This window comes from Myxocyprinus asiaticus, chromosome 39, assembly GCF_019703515.2.
Source record: "Myxocyprinus asiaticus isolate MX2 ecotype Aquarium Trade chromosome 39, UBuf_Myxa_2, whole genome shotgun sequence".
Lineage (NCBI taxonomy): Eukaryota > Metazoa > Chordata > Actinopteri > Cypriniformes > Catostomidae > Myxocyprinus > Myxocyprinus asiaticus.
Genome location: NC_059382.1, coordinates 5,198,698 through 5,214,959, shown reverse-complemented (window position 1 = coordinate 5,214,959; position 16,262 = coordinate 5,198,698). Strand labels below are relative to the sequence as shown.

General features: G+C 37.6%; 1 protein-coding gene across 1 annotated transcript in view; it reads left to right on the top strand.

The window, feature by feature from the left end:
• LOC127429530 (protocadherin Fat 3-like) overlaps positions 1-16,262 on the top strand; it is a 111,561-nt gene that overhangs the window by 15,214 nt on the left and 80,085 nt on the right. Inside the window, exons 2-3 of the mRNA XM_051678590.1 lie at positions 9,672-9,790; positions 9,979-10,177. Of these exons, the coding sequence (XP_051534550.1) occupies positions 9,672-9,790; positions 9,979-10,177 (318 nt within the window). The remainder of the gene's footprint in view (positions 1-9,671; positions 9,791-9,978; positions 10,178-16,262) is intronic.

Genomic DNA, 16,262 nt, shown 5'->3' with positions numbered 1-16,262 from the left:
CCTCCAAATGCGCAAAATAAAGGGAGATGTCAATGCAAATTAAATTAAATTCAAAATCAAGTCCGAAACTCTTTTTAAAAATGGAAACTGCAAGAACAAATTAATATGAATGAAATGCAGGTATTAATCTGATTCGTGCTGTGCATCATGCTGTCGTTGTGGCAAAGCAGAGACACTGAGAATGCCATATCATTTTGAATACAAATTAAATAGAAGCCTATTATTTAGTGAGAGCTGTACTGCAAGTGAGCGTGCATTTGGTGCAATTTCCACACACAAAAGCCTTCTTTTGGAAGGTGTGTCCAACGTATTTGCACTTGTAGCTATCTGCGCAATTGTTTTTAGTAAATCACCTGCAATAAACCCACGACACGCATACATAATTTGATAGATTGCACAATCAAATTAGTTCACATTATTTGGGATCTTTGTAAATCAGGGCCTTAATGTAAAAACAGTGCATGTGTTATGAACGTAAACAGTGGGGCAAAAAAGCAGATTTGTATCAAAATGCCGGACTAGATGAGAATCTAATCAAATTAGGAAATCTGTATCACTAACCAGACCTGCCAGTCAGCATCCAAGACCTAAACTTTCAAATATTTTGTATGCGTTGTATTTGTGTATGAAGATCTGGTAAACATCTTAAAAAGATCATATTCAGGTACATTCTAAATCGTAAATGTTGGGAATTCATCAAGTGAATATCGAACGCTCTAAACCTTTCTTCCAGCTTTCTAACAACACTTCTAATAGATGTTTCGGCAATGTATGAGTGCTATCAGGGCATACACACCTCTGAAACACAGATATACACTCCTGAAGTTTCCCTATAGTACAGAAGCAGTGCGCCTTCACATCTGTGAGTACATAGGCGCTCCTCTGAGAATATGTCTTCCGATGTCACTTAACAGAAATAGTAGCAGTAGTGACCCACAAACACTCATGAAATCAACCAGAAAGCAACTTCAGTATTTTTGGGAATGCCTAATTCCAGTCTATTGCTCAGTTAAAGTACTCGTCAAATGTTATATGTTTTGTTCAGACTGCAATTCTAGGTTTCTGAGGTTTGAAGATACTATAGAAATAGGTCTAATTTAAGAATTTCTCATCAAAGTTCTGCACAGCACAAATGATCTTGAACATACGAGTTACCTTTTGAAGATGGATGTTTTTGAGATAGAGTGGAGACACTCTTGACTGGAAAGCGAGCTGACTTCATTGCTGACCTAATATCTTTCCTTTCTCCATTTCGTTCTCTATGGTAAGTGATTTTGTTCATATTACAGAGAATCTCAGACCTTTATGGAGTTCACAGAAAGAACTGAAATAGCAGCCAGACTTTCAAAGCGTAGAAGAAATTGCTTCCCGTTTTTCTATGAACCAATGATGTGTTGAGCCAGTCAGATGGTTTCTTTTTCTTTTTTGCTGGCATTTTTATAAGAAAAATCAGGGTTGTAACCACCATAGATGATCCTCATCACCAATATTCAGATTAGTGGTTGAAAATTTTGGGTTTTTCAAATAACCAATCAATGCTTAAAATAAATTTTCCCCCCACAGTTTGGAATATTTAGTTACATTCTTGAGAAAAAAAAAAAGTTTTTATAAGGTAAAGGGGGTCATATCATGGAAAACAGGATTTTTCCATGCTCATTTGATATGAGATTGGACATACAACACAGCATAAACAAACTCCCTCCCCAATCCTTCCAGACCATTTACGAAAAATCACTATCTGTGAAAAATCTTAAATCGCCGTTTTATACGTGAATTGTCTCAATTACGAACACATTAACATATGACCACCCGTGTTTACATATCAGGGTGTTTCTTCAACTTCGGGCACTTTCATGTCACTGGTTGATTTTTATAAAAAAAAAAAAAACAATAAAAAAAGAAAAAACATTGAACAGATTTCAACGTTTTCTTTTTGCTGTATGAAGGTCACATTAAAAATGAATTGGAAAATTTTTACCAGACCTTCCTCATTAATTAATTTTCAAATGCCTTTTATGTATAGATTGATAGACCGATTATAAAATGAAATGGGGAAAAAAAAGATAATCCATTATAAAAATACAAATTATTACATGTTAAAACTATGATAAACTAAACTAAAAAATAAACATAAATATAACTTAAATAAACATATATTTATTGTTAAAAATATTTCTATAATATTTTTCCCACAGTTGTCATTTCCACCACACCAAACAATTTTGCCACTAATATTTTATTGTTTATAATTTAGTGTACTTGTTAACCAAGTGGACAAAAGTGTCAGTAAAGAGCATGTTTGAGATGAAATATGAGACAAGTGATGTTTGAAAATTTTGAAAAATTAAGGTAAGTATCATTGTGAGCAGAATATTTTATTTAACATCATTTCAATTCAAGCCTTAATTTTGCCCAGTTCTGCCAAAAGTGAGAAAATATTATTTAATTGTGTTTATTAAGGACAAGAACTAAAAACTAAAAACGAAAATGAACTATTTCTTTCTGAAAATGGAACAAAATCCCTTTCAACTGTTCCAAAGTGAAAACGTTATTTTTAAATGCTGGTAACCGGTTAATAATAGGTTAATTTTGTTCCAATAATTTTTTCATGAAACCAAAGTCTGTAGTGTTTTTGGCAGTACATTTTCGGAATTACACCATTTCCTGTCGCCTGAAAAAAATTAGCCTTTCTATTTTTAGCAGAACATAAGCATGTGCTTCAATTCTGAAGGACACCTCTAATTAAAAAAACAAATTTAAAAAAATAAATAAATCATTCAGCCCGCAAAAGGTGATGTTTAGTCCAAACACGCCCATGCAGTGTGTTTGTGCATGCAGGAGAGAGAGAAATTTAGGTTGTTATTTGAATTTTGGTGGACAAATTTATATTTTTAATATTTTTGGGGATATATTTAATATTATTAATACATTTATTGAAAATACTTTACTTTAAGTTGTTGACTGTGTACTGTGCTTGTTACGATTTCTGTCCTGAAACTTCCTCCACATGGGAAGAAATGTAATCGCTTATTTTGGGTGAGGCAAGTCCCTCATGTTAAGCTTGTTTTTCTTGTGAGATTTGGAAACACTGCAACTGGCATATCAGCCACCCTTAGCACAGAGTAGTGTCATATTAGAAAGAACATTATCAACCATATTTTTATTATGTTCTATCTGGTTACTATTTGGAAATGAGGCTGCAGAAAGCCGAAACCAAAATGAAAAAATACAGTTTCTGCTCAGAATGAACCAAAATTAAAAACATTTTGTTTTAGTCCCTGATTTAGGATACATCAAATGCCTAGCAAGACAAAGGAGTCAGCATTTTTTTTTTTTTTTTTTTAGAAAACTTTTAAAATTGTATTCCCATCACAGGATTCTAATTAAACACAATACAGAATTTGAGATTTGCTCTGAATGACACTGGAGGAAATGTCCATGTTATGTAATTGTGATAATGTGTAATTGTGTTGTTGGTTTTGAGTTCCATTGGCACCGGGGGTTCATACACTGTTGGTGTTTTCAGTGGCAGTGACGTGTGGTTTATTGCATACTGTAGGTGTGCGGCTTTTTTAGTGTGTTGTGAGGTTGTGTTTAGGATATAATGAAGTCTGGTTTCTGTCATCACATTCTTAACAGGCTTCTTTAAAAACCACAGGGATATTTTGATATGACTGAATCTGTGAATCTTTGTCACACACACACACGCACATACGCTCAAGCTGTTCAGACAGGGAATATGCCTCCTACGCTCGTGTCTCACACAAACTCTCTAACACGCACTGAGATAACACCTCCGACACACACGAACAGACACACACATACACACACATACACACACGCACTGTACATCCTGCTAGAGCGTTAATTAGCTTCATTTAAACTTACTTCAAACAAACTCTATTTGTGTTACCAAATTACAGATATCTAAAGTAAAACATTTTAATAGTTGTAATTCAATCTACAAAACATCTCTGCAGAAGAAAGAAAGTCTACAGGTTTAGAATGGCATGAAAGTGAGTAAATAATGGCTGATGTTTATTTTTGGGTGAACTATCCCTTTAAGAGGTGACTGACAGGCAAGAGCAACCAATCACAACAGTGCTGGTAACCAGAAATTTGACATAGACTCACAAAAACATTAGAAATGCCAAAGAAGAATGCCACTCCTGTGCCATGTCTTGAAAGTAGGGGGATTAATTATTAAACCAAAGATTAATCAAAGATCAAAGATTGAGAGAGAGATTACATAAGCGCACCCAAAACCTCTCATTTCCTCTCATTTTAAATGCATCGCTCTTGTTTCTTTTCCCTTTTCTCTGAGACTAAGGCTGATTTGTATTCCATCCTTAATGAATCTATAACAGGCCTGCATATTTAATGAGCCGGCAGGGTACTGGATTATTTCACTTAGTTTCTCTCTAATACACACACACACACACACACACACACACACACAGTTACTGTAAGAAGGTGCTGTGAAAGGAAGCAGGATGTACATAATTGGGGTCTCATTAATATTTGATCACAGAGATTATTTCATTGAACAGCATTACTAGTACACATATTTACACTCTCACATACACTGTGTGTCTCTTACCATCTGTTCGGCAGTCTTTCTTTAACTCATATCGTTGTTATCTAGGTCAGACAGCAGAAACACAAGAACTGATGGAAAAGCAAAATAATCTCTCCATTTCCACACTTTATTCACTCTCTTCATATCTGCTCACTCAGCTTTAGCAGAAATATCAGCTTCCAACCAGGTGGGGGGGGCGGGGTTATGTGGTGGACTTCTAAAACGAGGAGGCAAAGTCCTCTCATTTATTTGTTACAGCTAATGGTTGTCTGACTATTTTACTACCTTTTGATATGAAGGAATTTAACAAACTAAATAAAAAACATATATCTTCTTCTAGCTGCTCCCATTAGGGGTTGCCACAGCAGACCATCCATGATCTGCATATTTGACTTGGCACAGATGTAACACCAGATGTGCTCCCTGACATAACCCCCAGTGGCTGGGGGACTCTCACTCACACCTACAGTGCAATTTTAGAGTCTATTCACTTAACCTGTATGTTTTTGGACTTGTGGCAGAAACCCACACAAACACAGGGAGAACATGCAAACTCCACGGAGAAAGGCCTAGTTGAGCCAGGACTCAAACCCAGGACCTTCTTACTGTGAGGCGACAGTACTAACCTTTGAGCCACCGTTCCGTATGTTACATGTTAGTATGAATAAATAAGGTGTGAGATGTATTTGTTTATTTTTGTATTAGAAAATTAAAAGTACCACGTGGAATAAGCCTTGATATACAACACGACATCAAATACATTGTGAAATACACCTTAAAATGAAATATTATATTTATATATTTATTATCAGCCACAACATTAAAACCACCTGCCTAATATAGAACCAGTCTGGTCATTCTCTGTTGACCTCTCTCATCAACAAGGCGTTTCCATCTGCAGAACTGCCGCTCACTGGATTTTTTGTGTTTTTGGCACCATTCGGAGTAAATTCTAGAGACTGTTGTGTGTGAAAATCCCAGGAGATCAGCAGTTACAGAAATACTCGAACCAGCCGTCTGGCACCAGCAACCATCCATGCGATTATCTAATCAGCCAATCGTGTGGCAGCAGTGCATAAAATCATGCAGATACGGGTCAGGAGCTTCAGTTAATGTTCACATCAACCATCAGAATGGGGAAAAAAATGTGATCTCAATAATTTGGACCGTGGCATGATTGTTGGTACCAGAGGGGCTGGTTTGAGTATTTCTGTAACTGCTGATCTCCTGGGATTTTCACGCACAACAGTCTCTAGAATTTACTCCGAATGGTGCCAAAAACACAAAACATCCAGTGAGTGGCAAGTTCTGCGGATGGAAACGCCTTGTTGATGAGAGAGGTCAACAGATTCGGCCAGAGTGGTTCGAACTGACTAAGTCTACGATAACTCAGATAACCGCTCTGTACAATTGTGGTGAGAAGAATATAATATCGGAATGCTATTCTGAGATGCGGGTTGGCGCTGTTTTGGCAGCATGAGGGGGACCACACAATATTAGGCAGGTGGTTTTAATGTTGTGGCTGATCGGTATATATATATATATATACACACACACACACACATAGTATTTATTTGTTTAATTTAGTCTGTTAAATTCCTCCATTTGTCCAGAAATCCACCTCCCTCTGAAACTTTATCTGCTGATGTCACTGTTGGACAGTGCTACTTAAAAAAAAAAATGGGTTTCTTATATTATTTTTGTATTTTTTGAGAAGATATTGCCTTGCTTGTCTCCTCGGTAAACGTCCTCGGTGTGTGCATGTGTTTCACACTCTGTGTGTGATGTACTGTAGCTGAATAAGCTGTACTGGTTTGTGGTAAGTGGTGTGAGATGACTTTGGTTTGTTGAGGCTGGACTTTCAATCTCTGTCTCTGATTGGATAAAGTGACTTTCTATTACCTCAGAGAATAGAATACTCTCTCTCTTTCTCTCTCTCTCTCTCTCTCTCTCTCTCTCTCTCTCTCTCTCTCTCCATCTGTGTCTCTTTTTTTGTCGTCTTCTCTCATTTCAGCATTCCTCAGGCAGTTCTGCTGGTGTTCTGAATACATTATGGGTTCTCTCACTCAACACTAAACTAAAGTATTTTATGAATTTTACAGGCTAACAGACTGAATTATTAATGTCAGACATGCACACACACACACACACACACACTGCTGAGACTGTTTTTCACTATAGCAAAGCCCCTTTGCCAGTTTCAGGTCTGATTCTGGTTAGATTACAAAAATGTATCATGGAAAAGAAACTTTTAACTTGAATCTTAAAGACGTTAATGCATGACCTTCTGTAAAGCTGCTTTGAAACAATGTGTTTTGTAAAATGTGCTATACAAATACAAATGACTTATGTTAAAGTATGGGTACTGTTTCACAGTTTTGCTCAAAAGTCAAAATATCTGAGCAAAAACATACTTGAGTAAAAGGAAAAAAGTTTCCATATTTAATTGCACTTAAGTATTTAAAAGTAAAAAGCAAGCATTACATTTTATACTGCCAAATAACTCATTTGTTGTTTTTAAGAAAATTAAGTAAAAATGGGTGGGGACACATTTTTAATGGACTTTTAAATTATTTATTTATCTATTTATTTATTTATTTATTATAAGAGACAATATTTACATTAAAATGGCCTGCACAGTATGTAGACCTACTTTTACTTTAAAGGTCTAAATTAAATTGTAATGAGTAAAAAGTATGTTTTCCTTTGAAATGTAATTGACTTAGAGAACAGATATTGAGTTTCAATAGTACTCAAGTAAAGTACAGATTCCCCAAAATAATGCTTTGCTAATGAAGTACAGTTACTCAAGTAATTTACACTTGCCTAAAACAATAGTTGCTGCAGTTATGGTTTCAACTTTGTTACTACTTGTTGTAAGTAATAAATTAAATATATATCCTTATAAGAAGCTTTCTTATATGTTACAGTACACAGTACTGTGCAAAAGTTTTAGGCACTTGTGAAAATGTTGCATAGTGAGGATGTCTTCAAAAGTAATGAAATAAATAATTTTCATTTATCACTTAATGTCATTCAAAGTCCAGTAATCATAAAAAAAGCTAAATCAATATAAATCAAATATTGTGACCACCTTTGCCTTTAAAACAGCACCAATTCTCGTAGGTACACCTGGACACAGTTTTTCTTGGTAGTTGGCAGATAGGATGTTCCAAGCTTCTTGGAGAATTCTCCACAGTTCTTCTATCTATTTAGGCTGTCTCAATTGCTTCTGTCTCTTTATGTAATCTCAGACTGACATGATGTTCAGTGGGGGGTTTTGTGGGGGCCATGACATCTGTTGCAGAGTGCCCTGTTCTTCTATTCTAATCTTTTCTATTTACAAAAGTAATGTTTGGGAGTCTAAAATGTATTTTTCCTACTGACAAACTAAAGCTGAAGATATAAAAAACCATCTTAAGACAAATGCTTTTGTGAAACATCTTATGAGCCTAAGACTTTTACACAGTACTGTATGTCATAAATCATATTGTTCAATATCTTTGTATGATGTCATTTGTAGCTTAATACCAAGTTGGCACCATTTTACTGTAGAAACAATATTTTTGCTAAAACTATGGTTACCATGGTACGTTTTTGCAGTTTCATTGCTGTTTTTTGGTGTGTTTTTCAATGCTGTACAACAAAGCCAACCACATAAAAAAAGATATTTTTACCTATTTCAGCGGTCCCGGCAGAGCACATTGCTACTATATCTGTGCCTGGCAGTCAATTGTTTTGTGTTTTGTTTAGTGTTTTTCTGACCATGGGCATAATTTCATTTTTGTTTCCAAGACTGAAAGTTTTAATTTACGCTTACACAGAGTTTGAAAATGTTTAGGTCAGATGGTCAGGGTTTTATTTTTTTATTTTCCCCGAGGTTTGTTTTCGTCCCCCTGTTTATGTTGTCTGCAGATACATGACTTATGGCAGTGACCTCCTTACTGATCGAAATTTTACACAAGCTACCATTGCTTTGACACACACACACATTTTACAGAGTTTCTGCCTTAGTCTTTTTGACAGTATGTATTAACATACACCGATCAGCCACAACATTAAAACCACCTGCCTTATATTGTGTAGGTCCCCCTCGTGCCGCCAAAACAGCGCCAACCCGCATCTCAGAATAGTATTCTGAATATATCTGTAACTGCTGATCTCCTGGGATTTTCACGCACAACAGTCTCTAGAATTTACTCAGAATGGTGCCAAAAACAAAAAACATCCAGTGAGCGGCAGTTCTGTGGATGGAAATGCCTTGTTGATGAGAGAGGTCAACAGAGAATGGCCAGACTGGTTCAAACTGACAAAGTCTACGGTAACTCAGATAACTCCTCTGTACAATTGTGGTGAGAAGAATAGCATCTCAGAACGTTATTCTCAGATGAGGGTTGGCGCTGTATTGGTGGCACGAGGGGGACCACACAATATAAGGCAGGTGGTTTTAATGTTGTGGCTGATCGGTGTATAGTTGATACGATTTTGATTTGTCTATGTGTAGCCTATGTTACCTGTTAGTATAGAAACTAAAATAATTGTTTAATTATTGTAAAACAGAAACAGTTCCAACTAGAGCAGGGTGATATAAAAAAACAAACAAAAAAAAAACACTTTTTGTATTTGGTCTGGAAAGGCTTAAATTCATGTCTTTAACCATCATTTCAACCTTAATTAAAGATTTTCAACCAGCATTTTAAATATGAACAATGCAAAAATCAAAACAGACTGTACACAGAACAGAATTTTACCTATTAACAAAGAAACTAAATGGATAGTTATGACTAGGACTGGACGATATAACTAATAAAACAATCACAAAATGTATTTGTTTGTTCTGGAAAAGCTAAAAACAAAATATATTGTGAATAATCAATATATATCGCCCAACCCTAGTTCTAAGCCTTGTGTTAAAGGCAGTTTTTAAATCTTGATAAATGCACACAAAATGTGTTACAGTGATTTTACCACAGTTAAATAATAAAATCTTAATTGTGCTACAATCCGTGTGACACCTGTTTTCACTGGAACTCAACAGTTCTGTTTCATTCCATTCCCAATTAACTTTTTTTAAATTAATTTTGTTTTTCAGGTGTGATCTACACTACAGATCTGTTGGATCGAGAGACGCAGGACTCCTATTGGCTGACAGTGTACGCCACAGATTTGGGTGTAGTTCCACAATCAGCAGCATTACAGGTGTACATACAGGTAAATTTGTGTATGTGTGTGCATGCATCCCACGTAATAGATTATGCAAATGTGTGTCTTGTACAAAACATTTCTGATACTAGTAATGTATAGTAATGTAGCTCAATTGGTAGAGCATGGCACTGTCAGCGCCAAGGTTGTTGGTTCGATTCCCATGGAACACACAAACTAATAAGCTTTTTTAACAGGTTGAAGATGTCAATGACAATGCTCCCCTCACATCTGAACCGATGTATCACGCCACCATTCCAGAAAACTCCCCGAAGGACCAGTCAGTCATTCAGATCCAGGCGCAGGACCCTGACGCCATGGCAGCTGAGCCCCGCCTTTCATTCCGTATCTCCAGCGGCAACCCACAAAACTTCTTCAGCATCAACCCACGCACTGGTCAGTGTCCTGCCATTTAAACTTCATCTCACGTGAATTGAATGGAATTCTAGGTATCTTGCAATAACTTGTAACAACTTTTGTTGCACAGAGGTTGCTCTTTTGATAGCTCTTTCGAGTTATCAGTTATTTCTCATTTAAGTATCAACTTTGTCTCAGATATTCTCCTAAAGTTTTTCAGGAGAAAAATAGAAACAAATGAGACAATTGTTGTCAGGTAGTAAGAGTGATGAGCTATGAAATGAATGTGGATAGTAATGCTTCGACAATTGCTCCGACAAATGCATTTTTGTCAAGCATTTAAATATGAATGTGCGTTAAAGTTAAAGTTTGTGAGTTAAATATTCTGGTTTGGTCGTGAGTTTTGTCTTTGAATGACAGGTTAATTTCAGAGCCACAGGCCCATCCCTCCAGCCTCACGGCCCATAGTGCCAGTCAGCAGGAAGCACAGATACTAATTAAATACTTCAGAAAGGTCACAGAAGGCCAGTCTGACAGAGAGATGGAAGGCAACAGCAAAAGAGATGCAATGAAAGAGAAAGATCAGAAAGTGTTGTGCGGTTAGATGCAATATGCCTCTTTTCACAGCGGTTATTGTGTCTGAGTGGACTGTATTTTCTGAAAAAACTGTAAACAAATACATTTCCGGCTGACTTTTGTGTCTTGTGTGTGTGTGTTGAGGAAGTTTGATCTGTTTGAGTTGGTTAAAGATTGATTTGAAAGTGCTCTTTACCATTTATGGAGCCTTCCGGAAAAGAGTCCAGTTAAATGCTTCATTACCGAACATGATCCCTGACTAACACTCATGCTGCTTAAAATCTATCTACCCTTCTGTCTATGTATCATTCTTTCTATACAGGTATCTAGATATTTTTCTTTCTTTTTTTCTTCATTTATTCCTTCTGTCCTTATCTCCTTCCTTCTGTCTTTTGTTCCTTCTTTGTTCCTTCCTTTCTTCCCTGCTACCTTCCCTCTTTTCCTCCTTCCTTCCATCTTTCCTTCTGTTGTTCATTCCTTCCTTCTTTCCTTCCCTCTTTTCCTCCCTTACTTCCTTCCTTCATTCCTTCTTTGCTTGCTTTCTTCCCTCTTTTCCTCCTTCCTTCTTTTTTTCTTCCTTATTTACTTTGTTCCTTCCTTTCTTCCCTGCTATCTTCCATCCCTCCTTCCTTCCCTCCTTCCTTCATTTGTTCCTGTTCCTTATATCTTTCTTACCTTCATTTCTTCCCTCCTTCCTTCCCTCTTTTCCTCCTTCCTTCCTTCTTTCCTTCTGTTGTTCTTCCTTCCTTCCTTCCTTCCTTGTCTCCTTCCTTCCCTCTTTGCCTCCTTCCTTTCTTCCTTCCTTCCTTCCTTTCTTCCTTCCCTCTTTTCCTCCTTCCTTCTTTTCTTCCCTTTTGTTCTTCCTTTCTTCCTTCCTCCCCTTGTTCTTTTTCTTCTTCTTTCTTTCCTTCCTTCCCTCTTTGTCTCCTTCCTTCCTTCCTTCCCTACTTCTTTCCTTCCCTCTTTGCCTTCTTCCTTCCTTTCCTCCTTCCCTCTTTGCCTCTTTCCATCTGTTTTCTTCCTTATTTTCTTTGTTCATTCCTTTCTTCCCTGCTATCTTCCATCCCTCCTTCCTTCCCTCCTTCCTTCATTTGTTCCTGTTCCTTATTTCTTTCTTACCTTCATTTCTTCCCTCCTTCCTTCCCTCTTTTCCTCTTTCCTTCCATCTTTCCTTCAGTTGTTTCTTCCTTCCTTCATTCCTTCCTTGTCTCCTTCCTTCCCTCTTTTCCTCCTTCCTTCCTTGCTTCCTTCCCTCTTTGCCTCCTTCCTTTCTTCCTTCCTTCCTTTCTTCCTTCTCTCTTTTCCTCCTTCCTTGCTTCCTTCCTTCCTTCTTTTCTTCCTTCCCTTTTTGTTCTTCCTTTCTTCCTTCCTCCCCTTGTTCTTTTTCTTCTTCTTTCTTTCCTTCCTTCCCTCTTTGTCTCCTTCCTTCCCTACTTCTTTCCTTCCCTCTTTGCCTTCTTCCTTCCTTCCCTCCTTCCCTCTTTGCCTCTTTCCTTCTGTTTTCTTCCTTATTTTCTTTGTTCATTCCTTTCTTCCCTGCTATCTTCCATCCCTCCTTCCTTCCCTCCTTCCTTCATTTGTTCCTGTTCCTTATTTCTTTCTTACCTTCATTTCTTCCCTCCTTCCTTCCCTCTTTTCCTCTTTCCTTCCTTCTTTCCTTCTGTTGTTTCTTCCTTCCTTCCTTCCTTCCTTGTCTCCATCCTTCCCTCTTTTCCTCCTTCCTTCCTTGCTTCCTTCCCTCTTTGCCTCCTTCCTTTCTTCTTTCCTTTCTTCCTTCCCTCTTTTCCTCCTTCCTTGCTTCCTTCCTTCCTTCTTTTCTTCCTTCCCTTTTTGTTCTTCCTTTCTTCCTTCCTCCCCTTGTTCTTTTTCTTCTTCTTTCTTTCCTTCCTTCCCTCTTTGTCTCCTTCCTTCCTTCCTTCCCTACTTCTTTCCTTCCCTCTTTGCCTTCTTCCTTCCTTCCCTCCTTCCCTCTTTGCCTCTTTCCTTCTGTTTTCTTCCTTATTTACTTTGTTCATTCCTTTCTTTCCTGCTATCTTCCATCCCTCCTTCCTTCCCTCCTTCCTTCATTTGTTCCTGTTCCTTATTTCTTTCTTACCTTCATTTCTTCCCTACTTCCCTCCCTCCTTCCTTCCTTCCTTCCTTCTTTTCTTCCATCCTTCTACATTTCTTTCTTCCTTTTTTCCTTCCTTCCTTGCCTGGTTCCTTTTCTTCTTCTTTCTTTCCATCCTTCCAACCTTTTTTCCTTCCATCCTCTCTCTTCCTTCCATCCTTCTTTCCTTCTTTACCTCTTTTCCCCCATCCTTCCGTTATTCCTTCCACCCCTTTCCTTCCTTCCTTCTATCCATATAATAGGTCTAACTAATCACCACATTAGTCAACCCCCCCCCCCCCCCCCCCCCCCGTGTAGTGGAGGGGTATATTGCCTTAATTCATTGTTTTATTTCTTTGGTGTAGTAAAAGCTGTCTAAATGTTAATCAAATGGATCAAGGCCTGACCTCCTCTCTCACCTGTCATGTGAAAGCCTTTTCAGTCTCATTGTGTTTCCTTGTGTGTGTGTTTCAGAAATGATTAAACACTACAATCTTGCTGGCACACACACTGCAGCTCTATTTGTTGGGCTTGTTGGGAAACTTGTTTGTCTGTTTATGTATATAGAATACATGAATCATTGATGCTGAGTCGAATATGCCAAGCAAGGGAGGGAGATGAAATGACAGCTCTTGGGAAAACGCTCAATTCCAGGTTTAAATAAAGTATATTTGAGGAGAGAGCTTGTGAAGAGATACAGTAAATATGAATTTAGAGGTGAAAACAGGGGTCATTTCATTATTTTCCTTCAAAGCAGATTTAAAATTGATGTTCCCAAGATAGAATGATGATTTTTAAAATATGTAATGTATTTTCCAAGTGTACAGTGTAAAGCTCAGGGGCCACAAAGCAGGATCTTTTTAACTTCAACTACACACAGTAGTCCAGCAACCATAGATGGCATGTCCACGTTAGCAATCACATTTACTCAAAAAATACTGAATCAAACCAATTGTACATACTGTTGCTTCACATAGTGAATAAGACATTTACTTATAGCACACGTGAAGCACTTTTACTTTGAAGTTGCACCAGAGGCTATTTAGCAGAGATGGGCCAATTCTATTAAAATGAATGGAATAAATTAGAACAGCCAACTGCAGCCAACGGTCAATGGATGTAGATAGGAAGTCCCTCCTTACAGGTAAAAGAGCCAATCACCTTTTAGATACAGACATCACCTGTCAATCAACTCGAGAACGCGCATGCGCATTAGCTATAAAAGCCGGAAAAAATTACTTTTTTAAGTGTAATCTTAGGTAAAGAAGCACCATTTATGATACCAGTGTTGTCAGATTTTACTGCTGATTTGAAATATGTTCTTTGATCGTAATCTTGACCAACCCTTTTGGAGATTTCGGTCTTTCCCCATTAAAGTAGATAGAGTAAAGCTGCACAGCCATGACTGGTAATAGCCTCCCAAGAGCATTCCAAACATGGCCAACAGTGGACTGACTTGCTAGAAAGACTTTGGTTGCACTCACGTGCTCTTATGTATACAGCGCGAGCAACAATCTCCTGACAGTTTAAACAGCCTGGATTGCCTGCTTGGATTGTTGGAACTTTTGATCCTGATACTGAAGTTTTGATTCTGGCTGATAGAATACATGCTTCAAAGGAAGACATTAGATGAGCACTCGACGGGAAGAAAACGCTGGATTTTCGTGAGGTTCGTGAATTACATCTGTTTAAACAAAATATCTGCATGTTTGCAGTTGGTATATAATAGAAGTTTTATTGATATTTGATTTTATCATTAAAAAAGTGACAGGGAACTCTTGATGTGAGCCTGTTTTAATATGTGCTTCAGAGGAAGATATATGAGCATTCCACAGGATGCTGGATCTGCTGAAGTTGTGTGAGGTTGGTTTATTACATCTGTTTAAACGAGATATGTGCATATTTGCAGATGGTATATGATATTATTTTTGTTGATATTTGCCTTTTTATCATTAGACAAGACAGTTAAAAGTTACAGGGAGCTGTTGAGGAGAGAGAGGGAGAATGAAACAGGTGAGCACTTTAACATTATGAGCTCAAACACGTCTGCCTTTGATATGCAGACTGTTTAAATGAGACTGTGTTGCACACTGGTCTATTATTGTATTAACACGATGGCACGTAACAACAAAACGAACCGTGACTGGTCATTTACATGTCTCAGTTGCTTCACATGCAAGCAGGCGATTCTCGGCTCCCTCAAGAAACAAATCGGCCAAAGGAGAAAATGTATCGGCCGATGCCGATAATTAAAATATTATATTGCTCCCTTTATAATCACCAAAGCTGTCTACATTTGCAACACAGTTTGTAGAGTAGGCTATAGTTTACTGCTTGTTTTTGAACAAAAAATCTCTTGAGTGTTGTGTGCGCTGGTGTAGGCTGTTGAAAGAAAAACATGAGGCACAACTTTGTCAATTCTAATCTCATTTTATGTATGTTTGTTTAATTAATGACAGCTATGCGGAACAGGAGTTTGTGTGTGTCGCAAGGAAAGTTTTATTTATTGACAGATTTCTCATCGGAAAAACAGAGCCAAGCTCTTTTTTCTGTATGTATGTGTGTGTGTGTGTGTGTGTGTGTGTGTTTAATGAGCATGGTTGGTGGCAGATGTTATCAGGATATTTTGTTGACACACTGCAGTGTTTTGTGAAGGTGACTTTATGAAGGTGACTTCCCCAAAATATCTTCAGTTCCTTCACACTCCTGGAGTTTGCCCACGCTTCCTAGAGACTACTGCACTTGTTGTGTGTACGCTCCCTTGACTGCTCGATACATCTGCAAGGAAGTTAAATGTAATAATGTAGTTCACACACATTCCTTGTCTACAATTCCTAAACACTTTACTGCTTCTGCAGATGTGTTCATAACAGAAGGGTTTATATATGCTCCCTAAATATTTTATTGAGTTTATCTACACATGAGTTTAGGGGTGCACCAATTGATCGGCCACCGATCTAAATCAGCCGATCTTCATCTTAAGTCTGTGATCAGTGATCGGCCAATCTGACGTATTTAGGATGAAAATGCACAATTAATCTAATTAAAATCTCTATGTGTCCAAATGTGATTATTAAACCGCAAAAGGCTGCAATTTAATTAAAAAGTATATAAAATGTACATGTGCTGTGTGCCGGCCATTCGTATGCTAAAAACATCTCGTCATTAGCATTACGCATGCTCTGGGTGTGTGCATGTGTGCAGTAGATGACAGTGAGCTGAGCGCTCTGAAGCGTGCAGCACATACAGGTTATATATTAATTTTAATGGGGTTTAATAATACAATGGGGCAAGTAGCAAACTGCTTATCCGTGGTTGAGAAATTGCTCTCAAAAATGCACAGAAATGCCAAAATAAAAGCTCAATTTAAATGGATGCTTGAAATTTGAAAAAGATCATGCTTTATGATCAATTAATTAATAATGTATTGGTAACACTTTACAATAAGGTTCCATTTGT